Source organism: Mesocricetus auratus, unplaced genomic scaffold (genome assembly GCF_017639785.1).
Source record: "Mesocricetus auratus isolate SY011 unplaced genomic scaffold, BCM_Maur_2.0 Super-Scaffold_100009, whole genome shotgun sequence".
In the NCBI taxonomy this organism is placed as follows: domain Eukaryota; kingdom Metazoa; phylum Chordata; class Mammalia; order Rodentia; family Cricetidae; genus Mesocricetus; species Mesocricetus auratus.
The window spans coordinates 61,302,210-61,321,387 of record NW_024429193.1 but is presented as its reverse complement, the minus strand read 5'-3'; the positions used below and the strand labels follow the sequence as shown (position 1 = coordinate 61,321,387).

Here is a 19,178-nt window from a genome sequence, read left to right as displayed (position 1 = left end):
GTTCACTAAATAACTGGTTGCTTGTGCAATGTGCAGAGTTCTGTCCCAAAGGCAGCAGAAAATGGAGGATAAAACACTGTCCTTAGACTAGGAACTGATAACGTTTAATACCAAAGCTCCAATATGAGGAACTAGTCAGTGTGTGTCTTTCTTGAAAAGTTCTTTCCAGAAGCACTAAGTATATACATATCTTATTAAAAGTAAACCACAAATTTTTCTAGAGCCCAAGCAAGACCTTGTAAAGAAGGAGAGTTTCTGGGTGGGGCCTGACACACTCTGTTCACAGTCTGTTTTCCTTTGGGTTCTAGTTAATCCCCATGCTCCCCCCATCCCCACTGTGGAGAAGCTCCAGAGAAGTGAGGTGAGACCTTAGGGAAGAGGCCCAGGGCTACTTTCTGTCTGGAGCCTCCCTACAAAGCTCTTTTTCACTGGTCAGATCTCAGAAGTTTCCATTTCTTATGAGGATTCCTTCATGCTTCCCATAAAGGGTTCCAGCATTGATTTCTCACATCTGCCACACACACACCCAAGCCCAACCTTCAGAGCACTCCTTGTCAGTCAATTTTCCTTCCTATTTGTAGCCAAATGATAAATATTTTGGCATAGAGTGGGGGGTGGAGCACAAGGATCAGAGAGTAGTTTAGGTACCACCCCCTAGTTCCATCTCCCTACATAATGTCATTCCAAATAGATAGCTTTGTCTTTTCAGGGGTGTAGCCTTTGTACAGAGAAATCTGCTGCACGTCACATGGAAGCCCTTCCAGCCTGATAAGGGTGTGATGTCAGCTCTTGGCTTCAGCTTTACTCCCTGAAGCTGACTCAGTACAAGTGACTCAGGCCTAGGGAGTAGGAGGAGAAACAGATCATGATATCCTCCTGCCTGCCATGGACATTAATGAGTCCAGTCGGTCCTGTCTGGGAGAGGATCAACTAGAGCCATCCTCCTGCCTGTTACTCTTCCCCAACTAGCTTAGGTGTAGAATTGAGCCTGTAGGTTATAACACATTCTGCCATCCTCGCTGTCTCAACCCTCCCTCCTACTTCTACCCAAAGTAGAAGAGTTGTGATCTCAGTGGGGTGTTTCCAAGTGCAGCTATATACTGTAAATGCTCTCCTGCCCAGTCTCATAAAGGAAAACCCAGCAGTAGCACCTTAGCGAGAAGAACTTCAGCCATTGAACTGAATTAAGCAGATGTTTGAAATGCTGACTGTAGAGAAGAAGTACAGTGCCCGCTGCCTTCTCGCTCTGGAAACGCTAAGACTGCCTCTTAGTCCATTCCCCTCCCGTCCTGCGTTATGCACACGTTCTGTATCTGCTGCCTGTCCTGGTAGACTGTGTTGGACAGAACCCAGGAAGACCAGTGTATGAACACTGCTCCTCAACTGCTGAGTGAGCTGCCCCTCCTTTTTCCTAGATATCGACTGACTGAAAGGGAAGGGTGAAGTGTATTTTTTTTTAGTTTTCTGTTTGTTTCCTAAGAAAAACTCTCAGTATGTAGCCTGGGTCAGCCTTGAACTCTTTCTTGAGCTTTCTGCCTCGACTTCCCAAGTACTGAGATTACAGGTGTGTGTCACTGTACTCAACAGGGGTAAAGTTTAGATTACTAGGATCCAGACTTTGGGCTGGTATCAAGACTGCTACTGCCCTGCTAATTAGCTCTCTTGGATAGATTTAGCTAGGACCTAATTGTCCCAACATCATCCAAAATCATAATGTATTCAGTGACTGGAAGCGGGAGGTTGGATGTTTATGAAACTAACACATATGTGAGCATCCGTCCAGGTCACAGGTTTCAGGTTCATGGGTCTGGGATGCCCTTTGCCACACAGGTTCAAGGTTGGGATTAGGCTTCCTAGGGTGATCATGAGGCTGACTAAGATGCCTCTATCTTGATCCCTTTCAGTACACCTGAAAGGTTAGCTCTTCCTGAGATTGCCAAGAAACTAGGGGAACAGACTTTCTAGTACAGGGGTCATGCAGCTAGTGGTTGCTCCTGTGGAGAAGGGGTTAAGAGAATGTGAGTGGGTGATAGGAAAGAAATGAACCTTGGCCAGGCAGTCATTGCACTAGGGAGCCAGCTCTAGGGTTTTGATCTAAAAGGAAGGTTTGTTCAGGCTAGAATAGGAGATAAAATAGAAAACAAGGTGTCTTGGCCTTCAACGCTTGATCTCAAGGTCTGAGCTAGCCTTCCAGCATCCCACAGATAGACTCTGGCAAGTGGCATTTCCAGGCTGACCATCTCTCACTAAAGCAGAAAGATATAGCTGCACAAGAGAAGCAGTTATGATCCAAGTTGGAGCTAAATTCTTTGCCTTTGTCTCTTTCCCTTCCCCCCAACCCCACCCCTTTTTCCCCTTGCCCTCTGGCCCTTTCCCAGGAGCTCTCCTCCAGCACCGAGAGTATTGATAATTCATTCAGTTCCGTAAGTGGGGCCAGGCTGGGACTGGGTGGCAGGCTCCCCATGTGGCCGCATTTCCTCTCCGTCCCATGTCTTCTATGACCAGTGAAGGCCCCTTTAATTCCAGGAGATTTGCCTCTCCTTACCAGGCTTCCAGACCTGGAGGCACTCCCTCTGAGCTTTGCTGCCAGTGCCCTGAGCTCTGGCCCAGACAGGCTCAGCTGATTCTTTACTCAAAGACAGCAGCTGGAATGTTACTCTGCTCCTAGTCTCTGGAGCAAACAGCTGGGACAGGTAGAATTTATTCCTGGATTAGAGCCAAGGACTGCTGGGCAGAAACCTCCAGGATCCCATTTCTCCCACCGAGAAACCTTTCCCCACGACTTCTGCCAACAGCCCATCAAATACTTTTTCAGGGTTCTAAAAGTTAGGCTCTATGCTGGCTGAGCCAACTCCAAAACCAAACAGGAGCTAGCCTGAGGGAAAGTGTCACCTTCCCACAACTGGTTGTGCTTTTTAACTTCATTTCTTCCAAGTCTGAGTTCTTCCTTTCCCCAGCCCACGGCCCAGGATGTCCCTTCATCCCTGTTCTCCTTTCTTATTCCCTCTGGACTAACCCACGACCCTCTGGTGCTGCAGGGTCTTAGACCTTGTTCCTGGGCAAAGACGTGAGAGGAAATGCTGGACCCTCTGGGAGTTTGGATAATTAAAAAAAAACTTTTTTTACATTTTATTCTTTGTCTACCTACCCACTCTGTTTTCTATTTTCTGTGCTGATCTCCTTTTAATCATGATCCCTTCTCCTCCCATGTGGCAGAGCCTCGTTTTTGGAGGCCTGGGGTCGTATCCAGTGTGGTTAGGTAACATAGGGGTCTACAACTGGAAGGCTGGCTGGAGGCTGGAAAAGCGTCCTGCCTTTGCTAACATGAGACGGCTGAATTGGTTGGGTGGAGGGTCCTTTGGACAGTGACCCTCTGCCACCTGAGTGGATGAATTCAGGGATCAGGATAGAGGCATGAGTCTCCAGATCTCAATCCCCCACCCACCGGCCTCATTCTTTTTTTTGGTGTGTTAGGCCCCCAGGATATTTTAGAGGTCCTTGAAGTTCAATTCCCTTTTCTTTTTCTCCCTGAACCCTGCCCTAAAGCTCCCTTCCTTGCTGCTGTGCAGGGCGCTAAGCCAGTGCTCCTCCTCCCATCATGAAGCAGAGGCTGTGTGGCTCCTTTGGGCCTGACTCCCCACACGTGCAGGTGAACATGGTGTTGCCCAGTTCTCAAGAAGTTTCTGGACGGGGAAAACTTCACCAGGCCCCATCCCTAGATGAAATGCTACAGCCATCAGTAGCTGCTAGGGAAGAGAGAATCCATTTTCGCTAGGAATGAGCCCCATGACAGGTCTCCCAATCCTAAATTGTCAGCCATGAAAACTTTTATGTATGTACAACACTAATTGGACTTAGTAAAAGGTGGATAAACAATAGGAAGAGTCTGGGAAAATGGCTCAGTGGTTGAGAGCTCTTCCAACACCTACATGATGACTCCTAACCACCTGTAAGTCCAGTCTCAGAGGACTGATACCGGTGTTCTTCTGTCCTCCATGGGCAAGGCACACGTATGGTGCACAGGCATGTAGACAGAACATCCACACACATAAAGTAATTCCCTAAACCATTAGTTAGGTGTGGTGATGTGCGCCTTTAGTCCCAGCACTTGGAAGGCAGAGGCAGGCGGATCTCTGTGAGTTTGAGGCCAACCTGATCTACAGAGCAAAGGTGTAGGCCAACTGTACACAGTTAGACCTTGTCTCAAAAACAAAATTAATTTCCATGCCCAGTAGTTTCATCTTTTTTATAATATTGTAACACTATTACAGAAAAGGTGGAAAGAAACTGGGTCTTTCTGCTCCCAGTGTTTCCAAACTCTGAATAAATCTACTTTCAAAAAATAATTTTCATTATAGAAGAGATCATGAATTCAAAAAGAGTAGGAGGGACATGAGAAGGGTAGAAATGATATAAGTATACTATATTCATGTATGAAATTCTCAAAACATTTTTTTCATTAACAAAAGAAGGCTCAAATAAATTTTGTAAAAAAAAAGAAAAGAAACAAAATATGTTGTTCTTTCTTTTTCTTTTTTTTTTTTCTTTTTCTTTCTTGTGGTATGAGCAGTAAGGGTAGAATTGCCAATCAGAAAAATAAGCAGGCATGGTATAGTGGTGCACATCTTTAATCCCAGACTGAGAAGGTAGAAGCAGGAGGGTTTCTGTAAGCTGAAAGCCAGCCTGGTCTATAGTGAGCGCCAGGCCAGACAGGGCTACAGAGCAAGACCATCTCCAAAAATAAAAAAGCAAATAGAAAGGGAGAGAAGCCAGGCAGTGGTGGCGCACGCCTTTAGTCCCAGCACTTGGGAGGCAGAGGCAGGCGGATCTGTGTGAGTTTGAAGCCAACCTGGTCTACAGAGAGAGTTCTAGGACAGCAAGAGCTATTACTCAGAGAAGCCCTATCTTGGAAAAAAAAAAAAAAGCAAGGGGTGGGGGAGCCTGGTAAATGAAATCCTATTCCAATAAGAAGAAAGATTGTTTTGCACAGGTGAGGAGACATGAGATATGGAATTGTGTAGTAAATATCTTCATTTTTCAGGATCTTGGTATATAGTCCTGGCTGACCTAGTAATCACTAACCCAGGCTGGCTTGGAATCTGTGACAATCCTCCTACCTAAGCCTCCCAAGTGCTAGAATGTGAGTCACTATGCCCAGCATATGGAAGTTTTGTTTGAGTCAGGTTCTTTGCTATAGCCCAAGCTGGCCTCCAACTTGTAATCTTCCTTGCCGTGCCTTTCAAGGTGCTAGGATTAGAGATGTTCGCCTCTCTGCCCAGCTTTGTGGCTGTCTTGACACAGGCTCCCTGTGGTAGGCAGGCTTAGACTAGTAGAGCTCTTAATCATGTCTGAGTCCATCCTTCTCCCCATCCTACCTTGCCCTTTCTGGGAACTGCTCAAATACCTGGCATACGGAACCAAGCTTACCACGGGGAACTAAAATGGGGAGTCTAGTCTCTAGAAGGCAGGGGAAGAGGACCCACGGAGGGCTTGCTAGAGACAGGCCTTCAGAGGGCTAAAGGCTAAAAGAGGCTATTGCTTCTCCATCCACCCCTGTGCACTGCCCTCTACCTGCCTTTTCTCCATGGTTATGTGCTCACTGTATATAGTTTGCTCATTCTCTTCTCATCTCCTGCTTGTGTACTTAGCCCATACGAGAATGGGGAGCAGTCAGGGGTGTGCCATGGAGAACAACAGAAGTTTGGAGATGAGCATCTTCCTTCTTTGAAAGGGGAAATACTAATGCAAGCCTCTTCCCCTAGTCTTGTGGGGCCTGGCAGAGCCCTTCAGCATAGAGCCAACCTGAGGGCCCAGATAAGAGAAGGGATAACCCTGTTCTTGAGATAAGTAAAGGTGTGAGCTCTAATGTCTGAGGTCCTGGGTGGCCTTTCTAGATCATACTAAGGACTTGGGGCAGTCTTTGAGGTCAGGTCCAAGAAGAAAAGAGTTCTGTCCCAGTGAGCTGAGTTCAGGCCATCTTGAGTCCCCAGGAAGCAGCTTTCAGAGAAGGCATGTGTTGTTGGTCCTTCCCAGTTCAAGCTGAGAGAGGTAGGGTGGAAACTCCTACCATGGCCAAAGGTAGTCTCTTTCCTGAGGTTCTTCAAATACTGAGGCCCTGGCCAGGAGCAAAGAAGAGGGATAGGCTACATTTTTCAATGTCTTCTTTACCGTCTTTTGTTTCATCCCAACCCTCTGTAGCCTGTCCGGCTGGCCCCTGAGCGAGAATTCATCAAGTCCTTGATGGCCATTGGCAAACGACTGGCCACGCTCCCCACTAAGGAACAGAAAACACAAAGGCTGATCTCAGAGCTCTCCCTGCTCAACCATAAACTCCCTGCCCGAGTCTGGCTGCCCACTGCTGGCTTTGACCACCACGTGGTCCGTGTGCCCCACACACAAGCTGTTGTCCTCAATTCCAAGGACAAGGTAAGTGAGCTCTGGCCCAGTCCCTTCCCTCATCTGACTGCATTCCATGATTACTCAGGCTGTTCCCTGCCAGCATGTAGTTTATGGCACATGTGTTCACCCTTACTCTGCCTCCTCATTGCTCTTACAGTGCTCAGAACCTGAGAAACCTCCTGCCTGACTTTCTTGGGTTTTGCTTTTATGGGCCAAAGTAGCCTAATAATTTCAGTTTACCTTGTGCCGTACTTAAGGAAAGTGGCTTTCCACCCACTACTCACCCTCCTTGGGTGACTCTTGTGGCCTTCCTCTGACTTTCAGGCTATCCAGGTACAAGCACCATGTGAGTGAGTAAAGGGACACTTTTATTAAGACTTTTTTGATCAAAGTGGGAAGAAAGGGAAGAAATATGCCCAGTACACACTAGAGAAAAGAAACTGTTTGTATGTTTATAGGAATGATTGTCCTCATGGTTCAGATTCTCCTCTCAGGAAATTGGAAATTAGGATTCTCCGTGGGACATGTCTTGCTTTATCCAGTTTGTGTCTATGTCCCTGGGCCCTGACTTTAGCATAAGCCCACAGACCCTCAACTGCCGTTGATAGTTGGAATAGTTTTTCCCAGTTGCATGTATACGTTTGAAGCCCTGATGACAGCTTGGAAGCCTCTGCCCCTCCGCAAATGTTTTATGCGGGTGATAGCACATGTTCCTACTTGTGCATGTCACTCACGGTAATAAGGGCTGCTGTTGAGGGATGGAACAGAAGAACTGTGTCAGTGGAACTTAGGAGGCGGTCGTAGCTGTCTCTTCCCCCACTCCCCCCCAGGCTCCCTACCTGATCTACGTGGAAGTTCTTGAATGTGAAAACTTCGACACAACTAGCGTTCCTGCCCGGATTCCTGAGAACCGAATTCGGAGCACACGGTCCGTGGAGAACCTTCCTGAATGTGGCATGACTCACGAGCAGCGGGCTGGCAGCTTCAGCACAGTGCCCAATTATGACAATGATGATGAAGCCTGGTCGGTGGATGATATAGGCGAGCTACAGGTGGAGGTGAGGGACACCAAGGACACCGTGCTGGGGTGCAGCACCTGTTCTCTGGGAGCTTTAATACTTGGAATAAGTAGCAGAGGGTGACAAGCACCCAGATGAGTATTGTAGGTAGTGAGGGTTATGAGAAGGAGCAGCTCTGAACAGCTGGTTGGAATAGGCTCAAGCTTGCTCTCCTGCAACAGAGATTCAGATGGAATGTAAAGAGGAATATCTAGACTAGAGGAGGAGGAGGGAAATGTAATAAAAAATATATGGAACATCTGCTATGTAAAGTTCATTTAGGACAGCAGAGACTGATAAGCCATGCATGCATTCAGTCAAATAAATAAATAAAGGAGTGGTGGTGACTCAAACCTTTAATCCCAGCACTCAGGAGGCAGAGGCAGGTGGATCTCTGTGAGTTCTAGGCCAACCTGACCTACAGAGTGAGTTCCAGGACAGCCTCCAAAACAATACAGAGAAACCCTGTCTGAAAAACCAAAAGTAAATTATATACATAAAGGGGCTGGATACATGGCTCACAGTATGAGCACTGGCCCCCCCCTGTAGAGAATTGGGTCAGTTCCCCAGCACCTGTCTGTAACTCCAATTTTAGAGAAACTTGCTGCCCTTTTATGGCCTCTTCCGATATTGTATGTACGTGGTGCACATACAGGCAAACACTCATATATATAAAATAAATATAAAAAGAAATATTAATGTCTGTGTGTAGTGACTCACAGCTCTAATCCCAGCACATGAATGGTTGAAGCAGGATTTGGGGTTCAAGGTCAGCCTCAGCTATATAGAGAATTTGAGGCCAGTCTGTACCTTTCTTGAAAAACTAAAAAAAAAATGTTCATGGAGGGCTTTCTGTGTGTCACACCTGAGTACTGTATGCTGGTGAACAACACTTGGCTTATACCTGCAAGGAATTTACGACCTAACAGAGAATCAGACCAAACAGCTGGCAGCTGTAGTATGGTGTGACCTACATTGTGGTGGGGACATGGGACATTATGGAAGCACCCAAAGTTGGTATTTACTCCAGACTTGGGGTGGGAGTCAAAAGATTTCCTGGAGGAAGTAATCTTTCAGCCAAGGCCTGAAGCATGGCTGGAATTAGCAGAACAAAGAACATTCAGAGGACTGTGTACAAAGACTGGAAGAGAAACGGAACATGGCCTGTGACAGGAAGTGAAAGAAATCTTTGTGCATTGAATGCACGTGTGAGGTGAGAAGCAGTGACAGATGAGGCTGGAGAGGTTGGCACGCCCTGACTGACAGACAGGCCATGCACTCATTCAGTCCTGCTAGCTCTGGGGAAAAAGCTCAAGCAGGATCTTATGTAGCAGCATTTGGTGAAAAAGATAGATCTCTATCTTATTTACAGTCAAGTTGAGGCTAGAAATCGCCATTTAAGAAGAAAATGGGAGATGCACAAGTCGGTGTGCGTTAGATGGAGCTGAGGCGGCTTTGCTACAAGGAAGGTCAGGAGACCAGAGTCTGTTAGTGACAAATGAGGAGGGTTAAACGGAAGAGGTGAAGCTGGATGTGGCAGCTCACCTATGGCGCCCGCACTCAAATGGAAGCAGGGAGAGCAGGAAGTTAAGGCCATTCTCAGCTACCGAGTACACTTGAGGTCAGGCTGAGATACATGAGTCCCCGTCTCAAACAAACAAACAGAAAAGAAAAGAAAGAAAAAGCCAGGTGTTAATAGTACACAACTTTAATCCCAGCACTTGGGAGGCAGAGGCAGGAAATCTGTAAGTTCCAAGCCAGCCTGATGTACATCAGAGTTACAGGCCAGCCTTGTCTACAGAGCAAGTTCCAGGACAACCAGAGAAACCCTGCCTTGAAAAAACAAAACAAAAAAATTAAAGATATAGTCAAAGAAATCTAGTCTGGAAGGATCTAGGGGAGAATAATACATCCCTAATCATAGGGGGCTTTCAATATGAGGTCAGTGATGTACAAACTTTAAGGTGTGGGGGTATTCTGGAAAGTTTTCTAAAATTTAGCTTCTAGTTTTCATGTCCAGCAGTTCCATCTTAGACTGATGGTGAGATCTGAGAATCTGCATTTCCTACGCATCTCCATGAATTCTGATGGAGTAGTTCATACTTTAAGAACACCACTGTGGGATCCATAACTCAAGAAGGCCACACTGGTGTGTAGCCATGGTGGCTTTGGAGCAGTCTGGAAGTGGTAGGCCAGCATGCCACAGGTAGTGGCAAGTGAGCAGGGGGAAAGAGGGAGATCTGTGTTTAGCACCTCTGACCTGCTCTCCTCAGCTCCCTGAAGTGCACACCAACAGCTGTGACAACATCTCCCAGTTCTCGGTGGACAGCATCACCAGCCAGGAGAGCAAGGAGCCTGTGTTCATTGCAGCAGGGGACATCCGGTATGGCCAGATCACATCATCCCTAATTTCCATCTCTTTTCCAGACTTTGCCTGCCTCTTTATCCCTTTCCTGTGCCTAGTCACCATCTGTCAGTCTTGTGTCTTTTTCCTTTATCTCATATTCTGTCCTGAGGTCACCATACATGAGACAGTGAAGGTGCAATAGCTCGAGCTACTACAGAAAGAAATGCCATTTTAAGGGAGTTCCAACAAGAAGAAATGCCTCAGAGGGCATTTGAGCATCATTTCTCAAAGGTGCACTTGACTAGCATGTGCAAGGCCCTGGGTTCAGTTCCCAGCACCATGAGCGAACCCAAAACCAAGAATCAAAGTGAGATCTCAGAATTGTATCCTTCACTTTGAGGGGAGAGAGGAGACCTTGTTGGATGTGCAGATTCCAGAATCATACCCATTCCAAATCAATATTGGGATAGAGGAGTGAGGAAAGCCAGGTTCTTTGCATGGTCACAAACTGCCAGGTTAGCTAAATAGTGCCATTGATGATGCTTTTTCCTCTGGCTTTCCTAGGGCCAGAATCTAGGTGCAGTGGCAAGAGGGGGCACAGCCATTGATGCTCTGAGATAACTCTTGCAACATTTCTTCCTGCTAGACGGCGCCTTTCAGAACAGCTGGCTCACACGCCCACAGCCTTCAAACGAGACCCTGAAGACCCTTCTGCAGTCGCCCTCAAAGAGCCCTGGCAGGAGAAAGTGCGGTGAGGAGTGTAGAGGGGGAGGAGGGTGGTCTTGGCTCTCCCCTCAGAGCTCCAAGGCATTTTGAGGTGCTCACTTCATCAGACTTCCATTGCTGTCTGGAGTCCTTAGCCCTAGGGCATCACCACATGACTTCTTTCTTCACAGGAGGATCAGAGAGGGCTCCCCCTATGGCCATCTTCCCAATTGGCGACTCCTGTCAGTCATTGTCAAGTGTGGAGATGACCTTCGGCAGGAGCTGCTGGCTTTCCAGGTGTTGAAGCAGCTGCAGGTGAGGAAAGGGAGCAGAGCACATGGGGAAAGGGGCCACACCAGCTCTCTTCGGGAGCTCTGCGGGGCCTGCTACCAGGGTTCAGTGGAGAGGTTAGACAGCCACGTGAGAGCAGCTCTATGGTGGACTCTGTTGGTCCTTTGTGGAACTACATCTGCCCTAGGCTGACTGCTGAATGATTGAAGAGTGTGATTTCACACAGGGTCTAGCCTTAAACCGTTATAACCAAAGGTAGTCTTGCACTCCTAATCTTCTGCCCTCACCTCCCACGTGCTAGGATTGTACGTGTGCACCACCTGGCTTTGGGTTTGTCCTTTAAATCAGAGCTTCCTAAATGACCTGAGGTAGATGGGTTTACTCTGTACTGAAGTATTTGGGGTTTAGCTTTGTTTTTAAAGATTTATTCATTTTTATTTATGTGTATGGGTGTTTTCTGTGCATGTATATGTACAGTGTCCATAAGAGGACAGAAAAGGGTATCAGATCCCCTGGAACTGGAGTTATAGTTGTGAGTGTTAGGATCTAATCCAAATCCTGTGCAAGAGCAGAAAGTGCTCTTAACCCTAAGCTATCTAGCTCTTACTTTGTCTTTCTGAGACAGAGTGTCACTCTGTAGTTCAGGCTAGCCTTGAATCCATGGCAGTCCTCATGCCTCAGCTTGGGTACTAGGACTGCAGGTGTGAACTGCTGTCCCTGGCTGTACTGTGCTGAGATATTGGCCACATCATCTCCCTGGGTTGGTGGCCTGCAAGAGGCTTCACCTGTTCAGTCCAGCGCTTTATAATATTTGTTTGTATTTTTGCTTTGGTTATTTTTTGGTTTGTTTGTTTTGGTTTTTCGAGACAGGGTTTCTCTACACAGCCTTGGCTGTCCTGGAACTCGCTCTGTAGATCAGGCTGGCCTTGAACTCACAGAGATCCACCTGCCTCTGCCTCCCAAGTGCTGGGATTAAAGGTGTGCACCACCACCACTGACTAGCTTGTTTGTAGGTTTTTAGGTGTAGAGGTGGCTTGAACTCTGTTTTTGTTTTGGGTTGTAGAAAGACCGCACTCAGTAGCCTCGGCCACATGTTGCTTGATTATACCCTCTGCACTGTCAGTGTCAGTGCTGTCCTGGTGCCACACGCCACTACTTCCCCCCTCGGCTGCCCAAACTCCAGGGTTAGAATGTGTGACTCGTGGCTTAAGGACTTGCATTTGGTTTTGGTTTTGAGACAGGATCTCTTGTAGCTCAGGCTGACCTCTGACTTTTGCTTGCAAACAATGTTGGCTTCAAATTCCTGGTCCTCCTGCCTCTTACTTCTACATGCTGGGAATATAGGCTTATGCTGTCACATCCAGTAGTATTTTCATTTTCTTTTTATAATTTACTTTTATTTTGTTCATTGGTGCTTTGCCTGCATGTGGGGTGGGGGTCAGAAGCTCTGGAACTGTAGTTACAGACAGGTGTGAGCTGCCCTGTGGGTGCTGGGTGCTGTAGAAGAGCAGCCGTGCTCTTCATCACTAGGCCATCTCTCCAACCCCTAAAACCCTGACTTTTTATTATCCAAACTTACATTAATAGCTCCTGCTCTTCCTACTTAGGAAGTGACAATCAATAAAATTTCCTGTTCTTTCTGCTTTTTCCTACCTCTGCATTATGCAGTTTCCTCCCTTTGCCAGGCCTTAGGCTTCCTTTTTCTTTTTTTTTTTTTTTTCTTTTTTTTTCTTTTTTTGGTTTCTCCAGACAGGGTTTCTCTGTGGCTTTGGAGTCTGTCCTGGACCTCTGTAGACCAGGCTGGTCTCAAACTCACAGAGATCCACTTACCTCTGCCTCCCGAGTGCTGGGATTAAAGACGTGTACCACCACTGCCCAGCTTGGACTTCCTTTTCAAACTTCCTGGTTCTGTTATTCGTGATTGTATACACATGTAATCCTAGAATTTGAAAAATGGAGACAGGGTTCAGGAATTCAAGCCTAGCCTGAGCTTTATGAGTCCCTGTCTCAAACAGAAAATTTCCTGGTTCTTAATAGGTCAGTGAGTCGTGTTTGTTTAATGTCCTTCAATCCAAGATACCAAGGGAGAGAGGTTGAGAAGAGGGAAGTTTTATTACTCTCTAGTTTGGAGAAAGATGAGCCACTCTCGGTACCTTTGTGTCTCTTCACAGTCCATTTGGGAGCAGGAACGAGTGCCTCTTTGGATCAAGCCATATAAGATTCTTGTGATTTCTGCCGACAGTGGCATGATTGAACCAGTAGTCAACGCTGTGTCCATTCATCAGGTGAAGAAACAGTCACAGCTCTCCTTGCTCGATTACTTCCTACAGGAACATGGCAGTTATACCACTGAGGCATTCCTCAGTGCCCAGCGCAATTTTGTGCAAAGTTGTGCTGGCTACTGCTTGGTCTGCTACCTATTGCAAGTAAAGGACAGGTAAGTGACTTATGCCCTTCATCCTAATCTTTCACAAGGGTCTTCTGTGTCCCTTCACATAGTTCTCAGTTGATGAAACAACGTGTTTTTAGGAAAGATTTGCTTGTGTGACATTAAGCCAGAGAGGCAGCTTGACACATGCTGGAGGAAATAAGGACAGAAACAGGACACACAGGTAAGGATTTGAATGAGGAAAGCTGAGAGAATAAAGCAGAGTGAGGACAGATAAAGCTGTGGGACAAAGATGAGATGTTCCATTGGGATCAAAACGTGGGTAGCACATCAGTCCTTTATTATGAGGCTGAAGAGTTTGTAGACTTTGTTTTTGTTTTTTGAGGGTTTTTTTTTAATGTGACCCTGACTGTCCTGGAACTCACTCTGTAAACCAGGCTGGCCTCAAACTCACAGAGGTCTTCCTGCCTCTGCCTCTGCCTCCTGAGTGCTAGGATTAAAGGCCTTTGCCACCACAATCAGCAAGAATTGTATTTTGCAGGATAGGAATGATATGTTCTGATCTGTAGATGCCATGTGGTTCCACAGGTGTAGGTGAGTGTGACTTGAGTCCTTAGCAAGAAAGCAAGAGATAATGGAGCCTGACACCAAGGCAGTGTCAGTGACTGAAAACAGAAAGGAAAGGAAGTGGATAAGGGTTACCATGGAGATCAACTTGAAATTCCCAGTCACAAGCTTTCCTTTCTTCTCATTCCAACATGATTTCCCAAATGTTTGTTTTTAATGTGTATGGCTGTCTTTTCCTGCCTGTATGTCTGTGTGTGCCTAGTGCCAGTGGAGGCTTAAGAAGACATTGGGTCCTCTAGGACTGGGGTTGTAGGCAGCTGTAAGCCTCCATATGTCCTAAAAAGTAGCTCCTCATCATCTGGAAGAGTAGCTAGGACTCCTTTCTTTTCTTTTTTTTTTTTTTTTTTGGTTTTTCAAGACAGGGTTTCTCTGTAGCTTTGGAGGCTGTCCTAGAACTCACTTTGTAGACCAGGCTGGCCTCGAACTCAGAGATCCGCCTGCCTCTGCCTCCCGAGTGATGGGATTAAAGGCGTGCGCCACCAACACCTGGCAGTTTCCACAAATTTTAAGTCTTTTGTTGCCTAGAGTGTCACTTTTCTCAATATCACATGATTTTATGGAGCCTAACTTCACATACGTGAAGCACTGGTGATGGCGTCGCCTATGCCCTGCCATCTTAAGCACATCTCAGGCAAGTGGCTTGAGATCTGTAGCTTGAATGCTCCTGTTGGTTGCTCCTCTTCCTGAACATACAGTGGCTGGGGCGTGGCAAGTTGGCTCAGGAGATCAAAGCTATTGTTCAGTTATCATCTAACCTCCACACACCCCCGGCACGTGCTGTAGTATATGTACGCATATACATATACAGGTAGTAACACTAAAAAATAGATTTTTAAGAAGAAATGTGATAGCCTATGCTTCCAGGGCTCCCAGTGACATGACAACCCATTAACATTAGTCAGTCTAGCAGCTTCTCAGAATCCAGCATCATCTATTTAGTGTAGTGACTATGTACCACATATTCATATGGCATCACTACATCAAGTGAAAACCCTGTCAAGTGAGTGCTCCCTCTTGAGGAAGGTAAGGTTCAGTAGTAGCTTTAGGAGCCTATGGTCATTCCTCCCTGCCAGGCCTACCACAATAGCAAGGGCTCTCTCTTTGTGGGAGAGCAACTGTTAAGGGTCTTTTTGTTGTTGTTGTTTTTCCAGACAGGGTTTCTCTGTGGCTTTGGAGGCTGTCCTATAATTCACTCTGTAGACCAGGCTGGTCTCAAACTCACAGAGATCCACCTGCCTCTGCCTCCCGAGTGCTGGGACTAAAGGTGTGCACCACCAATGCCCAGCTACTGTAAGGGTCTTGATTGCAAGCTTTAGACTGTCCCTGAGCTTCAGGGTTTTCAAACACAGCTCAGCTACATGATTGAGTGAATGAGAAATGGGGAGGCTAGTACTAGTTAAACCCCAGGAATTTTATTTGAGAAACTGATATGTAAAAATATTAAAATGGGTAATATATGAAACTACCAAAAGAAAATATTTAGAAGATGAAAGTCTGTCCTTTTTGGTGTGGCAAGGAGCTGTCTGCCATTTTTTTTTAATATATGAGTTTTACCTGCATGTTTGTCTGTGCGCACCACCTGCATAGTGTGCCCAACAGACCCAGATAGCACCAGATCCCTTGGGAGTAGTTACAGATGGTTGTGAGCCACTGTGTGGTGCTGCAAACTGAACCTGGGTCTTCCAGAAGAACAACCAGTGCTCTTCACTGCTGAGCCATCTCTCCAGCCCCTGATGAAATAGTCCTGATAACTTAAAGAATAGATGTGAGTTGATGATGCAGCTGTTTGAAGAGTGCTTTCCTTACCATGCACAATGCTCCCTATTAACACTGGGAGGTAGAGGCAGGAAGTCCAAGATCATCCTAGCTACATAGGAAATTAAAAAAAAAAAAAAGTAACTTTTTTACTCTCGTCTTCCTCTCATCACCTCATCCTCTTACTCTCGTCTTTCTATCTCATCGTCTCTCATCTTCTCTGTCATGTCTGTTGTTGTCCCCCGTCCCCCAGCCCCCACCCCTTTTTGGTCTCGCTATAATAAACTATGGCTCATGCTCTCAAAAAAAAAAAAAAACAGTAAAAGACTACTGGGAACCATTTCACAAGATGTTGGCTACAAAGAAAAGAAAGTTGTTGATGTTGATCACCTGTAGGTCTAGGCTCCAACTTGTTATAAAATCACATATACTTGCCAGGCAGCGGTGGTGTACACCTTTAATCCCAGTATTTGGGAGGCAGAGGCAAGCAGATCTCTATGAATTTGAGGCTAGCCTGGTCTACAAAGTGAGTTCCAGGACACAGAGAAACCCTGTCTCAAAAAAAAAAATCGCCGGGCGGTGGTGGCATACACCTTTAATCCCAGCACTCGTGAGGCAGAGGCAGGCAGATCTCTGTGAGTTCGAGGCTGGGCTGGACCAATAGCCTCCAAAACAATACAGAGAAACCCTGTCTCATAAAAACCAAAAAAAAAAAAAAAAAAAAGTCACACACTCATCATGGTCACGTAAGGCCAAGTAAAATTCGTTATCCTCACCAACAACTATCCTGCTTTAAACAAGTCTGAAATAGAGGAGTGTGTCATGTTGGTCAAAACTGTTGCCTGCCACTACAGTGGCAATAATATCAAATAGCACAGCATTCAGGATATGCTACAGAGTATGTGTGCTGTCATGATCAGATTTTAACACTAGAACAAGCCCAGGAAGAGTAAATCATTCAAATTTTTTAACAGAATTTGCTGGAGCTGATTTTTTTATTGCATTTTTATGTGTATGTTTTGCTTGCAAGTGTGTCTGCACACCATGTTTGTGTTTGACATCCACAAAGGCCAGAAGAAGGTATCAAATACCCCAGAACTGAAGTTCTGCCATGTGGGTGCTGGGAATCAAACCTTGGTCCTTTGGAAGAGCAACCAGTGTTCTTTACTGCTGAGCCATCTCCCCAACACTGCTTTTTAAAAAGGGGGTGGGGTGGGAAAGACTGAGGATATAGCTCAGTGGGTGGAGTTTATCTAGAATCAGTCTCCAACATCCGATATGACCATTGCTTATACTGACACACACTAGGGAGATAGCAGAAAGAAGACCACAAGTTCAAGGTTACCCTCATATGTTCTAAGCCAGCTTGGGGTACATGAGATTGTCTCAGAAAAACAAAAACTAGCAAAGGCATATGGACTCAAGTTTTTCTCGTTCATAGCTGGGACTACAAAGGGATAACCAGCTTTTGGCACGGGTGCACTGTGTGGGTCTCTCTCTGCTTATCAGGGGAAAGTTAGCTTGACAAAGATGGGACCCAAATATTTTGGGACAAAATAATTTTTATTTATTATTACTTGGACAGATCCAATGTTAAGATTTACTCCTTCCTTTTTGTTTATAGAAAACATTCACTCTGGTATCTCTGCATTAATATCTTAGTAGAAGGTCTTGAGGGAAATCTGACAAAACTGTCACTTGGGGGAACTAAAAAGAGCATGTCCATTGCACTGGTACAACCAAGAAACTTACCTTCTTTTATGAAGTACACTTCAGGGATTTCTAATAGTGTGAATTTCCAGTAAGTGCAATTTGTCATGTTCTGAGTTTTAAAAGGTGAAATATGAATATATTTTTTTAATTTATCCCCAATAATGTCACTGTAAAGACAAATAAGAAAACAGTGGGCTGGAGAGATGGCTCAGCCGCTAAGAGCACTGACTGTTCTTCCAAAGGTCCTGAGTTCAATTCCCGGCAACCACATGGTGGCTTACAACCACCTTGAATGAGATCTGATGCCCTCTGCTGGCATGATGGCAGAAGATTGTATACATAATAAAATATTTAAAAAAAAAGAAAACAGTAAATTAGGACAATTAAAAACAAAACCCCATTTAAAAAAAAAAAAGAGTCCTAAGGCAGCTTTCCAGGTAGAAGCTATCCTGGGTAGTTAGTTAAAAGAATGAAAATGCCTATCACTGGCTTCAGGACACTGGGGCTGGGGGTGGTCATTTTTCGGCTCTGACTCTAGATTGTGCAGGCACTACTACATTAGTGCTTTTCCACAACTGGAAGTAGGTCTTGCTGTCTGCATGCATCCTCTTTCAGCCAGCCTGACCAGCTCAGACAAGGTGGCTCTCAGATGGGGCATGAGTGCTCAGCCTAATAAAGCTTCTATTAACAGTGAAAAGGCTAGTTGTGCTGAATAGGCCAGACCTCACATGCTTAGCATGTTAATTGTTCTTCGTAGCCATTAATGTGGGAATCACAAGGACCTGGATTTACTTCCCTGTAACTCTCCTTCCTATCTTCCTGTATTATACCTCTCCTAAGGTTTCTTTGTTTGTTTGTTTATGTGAGTGTATACTTAAACTCTTCTCAGCCAGATATGATGGCTCACTCACATAATCTTAGCACTTGGGAGGCAGAAGGACTGCCATGAGTTTGAACTGACTTGGGCCACAGGCCAGCTAGGCTACAGTGTAACATATCTTTAAGGAGGATGGGGGTGGAGGCTGGGGAGATAGTTCAGTCCATAAAGTTACTGCTATAAAACCATGAGGACCTGGGTTCAATCCCCAGAACCCACATTAAAAAGCCAGGTGTGGTAGCACAAGCAGAAACCAAAGGATTCCCTAGGCAAGCTGCTCTAGGAAGCCCAGTATTCAGGAGGCAGAGGCAAGTGAGTCTGAAAAGTTTGAGGTCGGTCAGGGGCTACATAGTAAGACCTCCATCTTTCACTTAAAAAAAAAAAAGTAGACGGAGCTGGGCTTTGGTGGTGCACACCTTTAATCCCAGCACTCGGGAGGCAGAGACAGGTGGATCTCTGTGAGTTCGAGACCAGCCTGGTCTACAGAGGTCCAGGACAGGCTCCAAAGCTACACAGAGAAACCCTGTCTCGAAAAAACAAAAACAAAACCAAAAAAAAAAAAAGTAGACAGTTTCTAAGGAACAATGCCTTAAGTTGACCTGAGAGTGCATGAATATTGATACACACAATACAAAATAATTATGCTCAGTCTGCTTGCTTCTAATTGTTGTTCTATACTGATAGGGCTTTGGTTCTACAGTGGGGTGATTAAAAATTAAAATAATCCCAGCACTCAGGAGACAGAGGCAGGTGACTGTGAGGGTTTGAGGCCAACTTGGTCTACATAGTACCAGCTGGAGCTACACAGTGAGACCCTATCTCAAAAAAAAAAAATAGGTATAGGTAAATTGATGCTGAATGAGGGTCCCTCCCCACCCCATCCCCCACATTTAGACAGCTAGCTACTGGAGACTCAGGCACCTTCTTTCTTTACATCCGTGTTTACTACTAAATCAAGCTCAAGCTTGGGTACTAGAAGTACAATTTTTGGGAAATGAACATGTATTTGCAGTCTGA

The 19,178-nt window shown here is 45.8% G+C and overlaps 1 protein-coding gene and 1 long non-coding RNA gene across 5 annotated transcripts in view; one reads left to right on the top strand and one right to left on the bottom strand.

Moving 5' to 3' along the window:
* Positions 1–19,178, top strand: part of Pi4kb (phosphatidylinositol 4-kinase beta) — a 34,696-nt gene that overhangs the window by 12,757 nt on the left and 2,761 nt on the right. For 2 of the 4 annotated variants that reach the window (XM_005084294.4, XM_021235445.2), the window contains exons 3-9: positions 2,379–2,423; positions 6,199–6,426; positions 7,230–7,457; positions 9,731–9,840; positions 10,451–10,555; positions 10,701–10,824; positions 12,972–13,237. In XM_005084294.4, coding sequence (XP_005084351.1) covers positions 2,379–2,423; positions 6,199–6,426; positions 7,230–7,457; positions 9,731–9,840; positions 10,451–10,555; positions 10,701–10,824; positions 12,972–13,237 — 1,106 coding nt within the window. The remainder of the gene's footprint in view (positions 1–2,378; positions 2,424–6,198; positions 6,427–7,229; positions 7,458–9,730; positions 9,841–10,450; positions 10,556–10,700; positions 10,825–12,971; positions 13,238–19,178) is intronic. The other 2 variants (XM_005084295.4, XM_021235446.2) reach the window with 1 other exon arrangement.
* On the bottom strand, positions 6,747–13,093 carry LOC121142408. The gene is made up of 3 exons (XR_005879425.1): positions 12,954–13,093; positions 12,631–12,739; positions 6,747–10,818 (listed from the first exon to the last, which is right to left on the bottom strand). It is a non-coding gene; the product is annotated as an uncharacterized LOC121142408 (long non-coding RNA).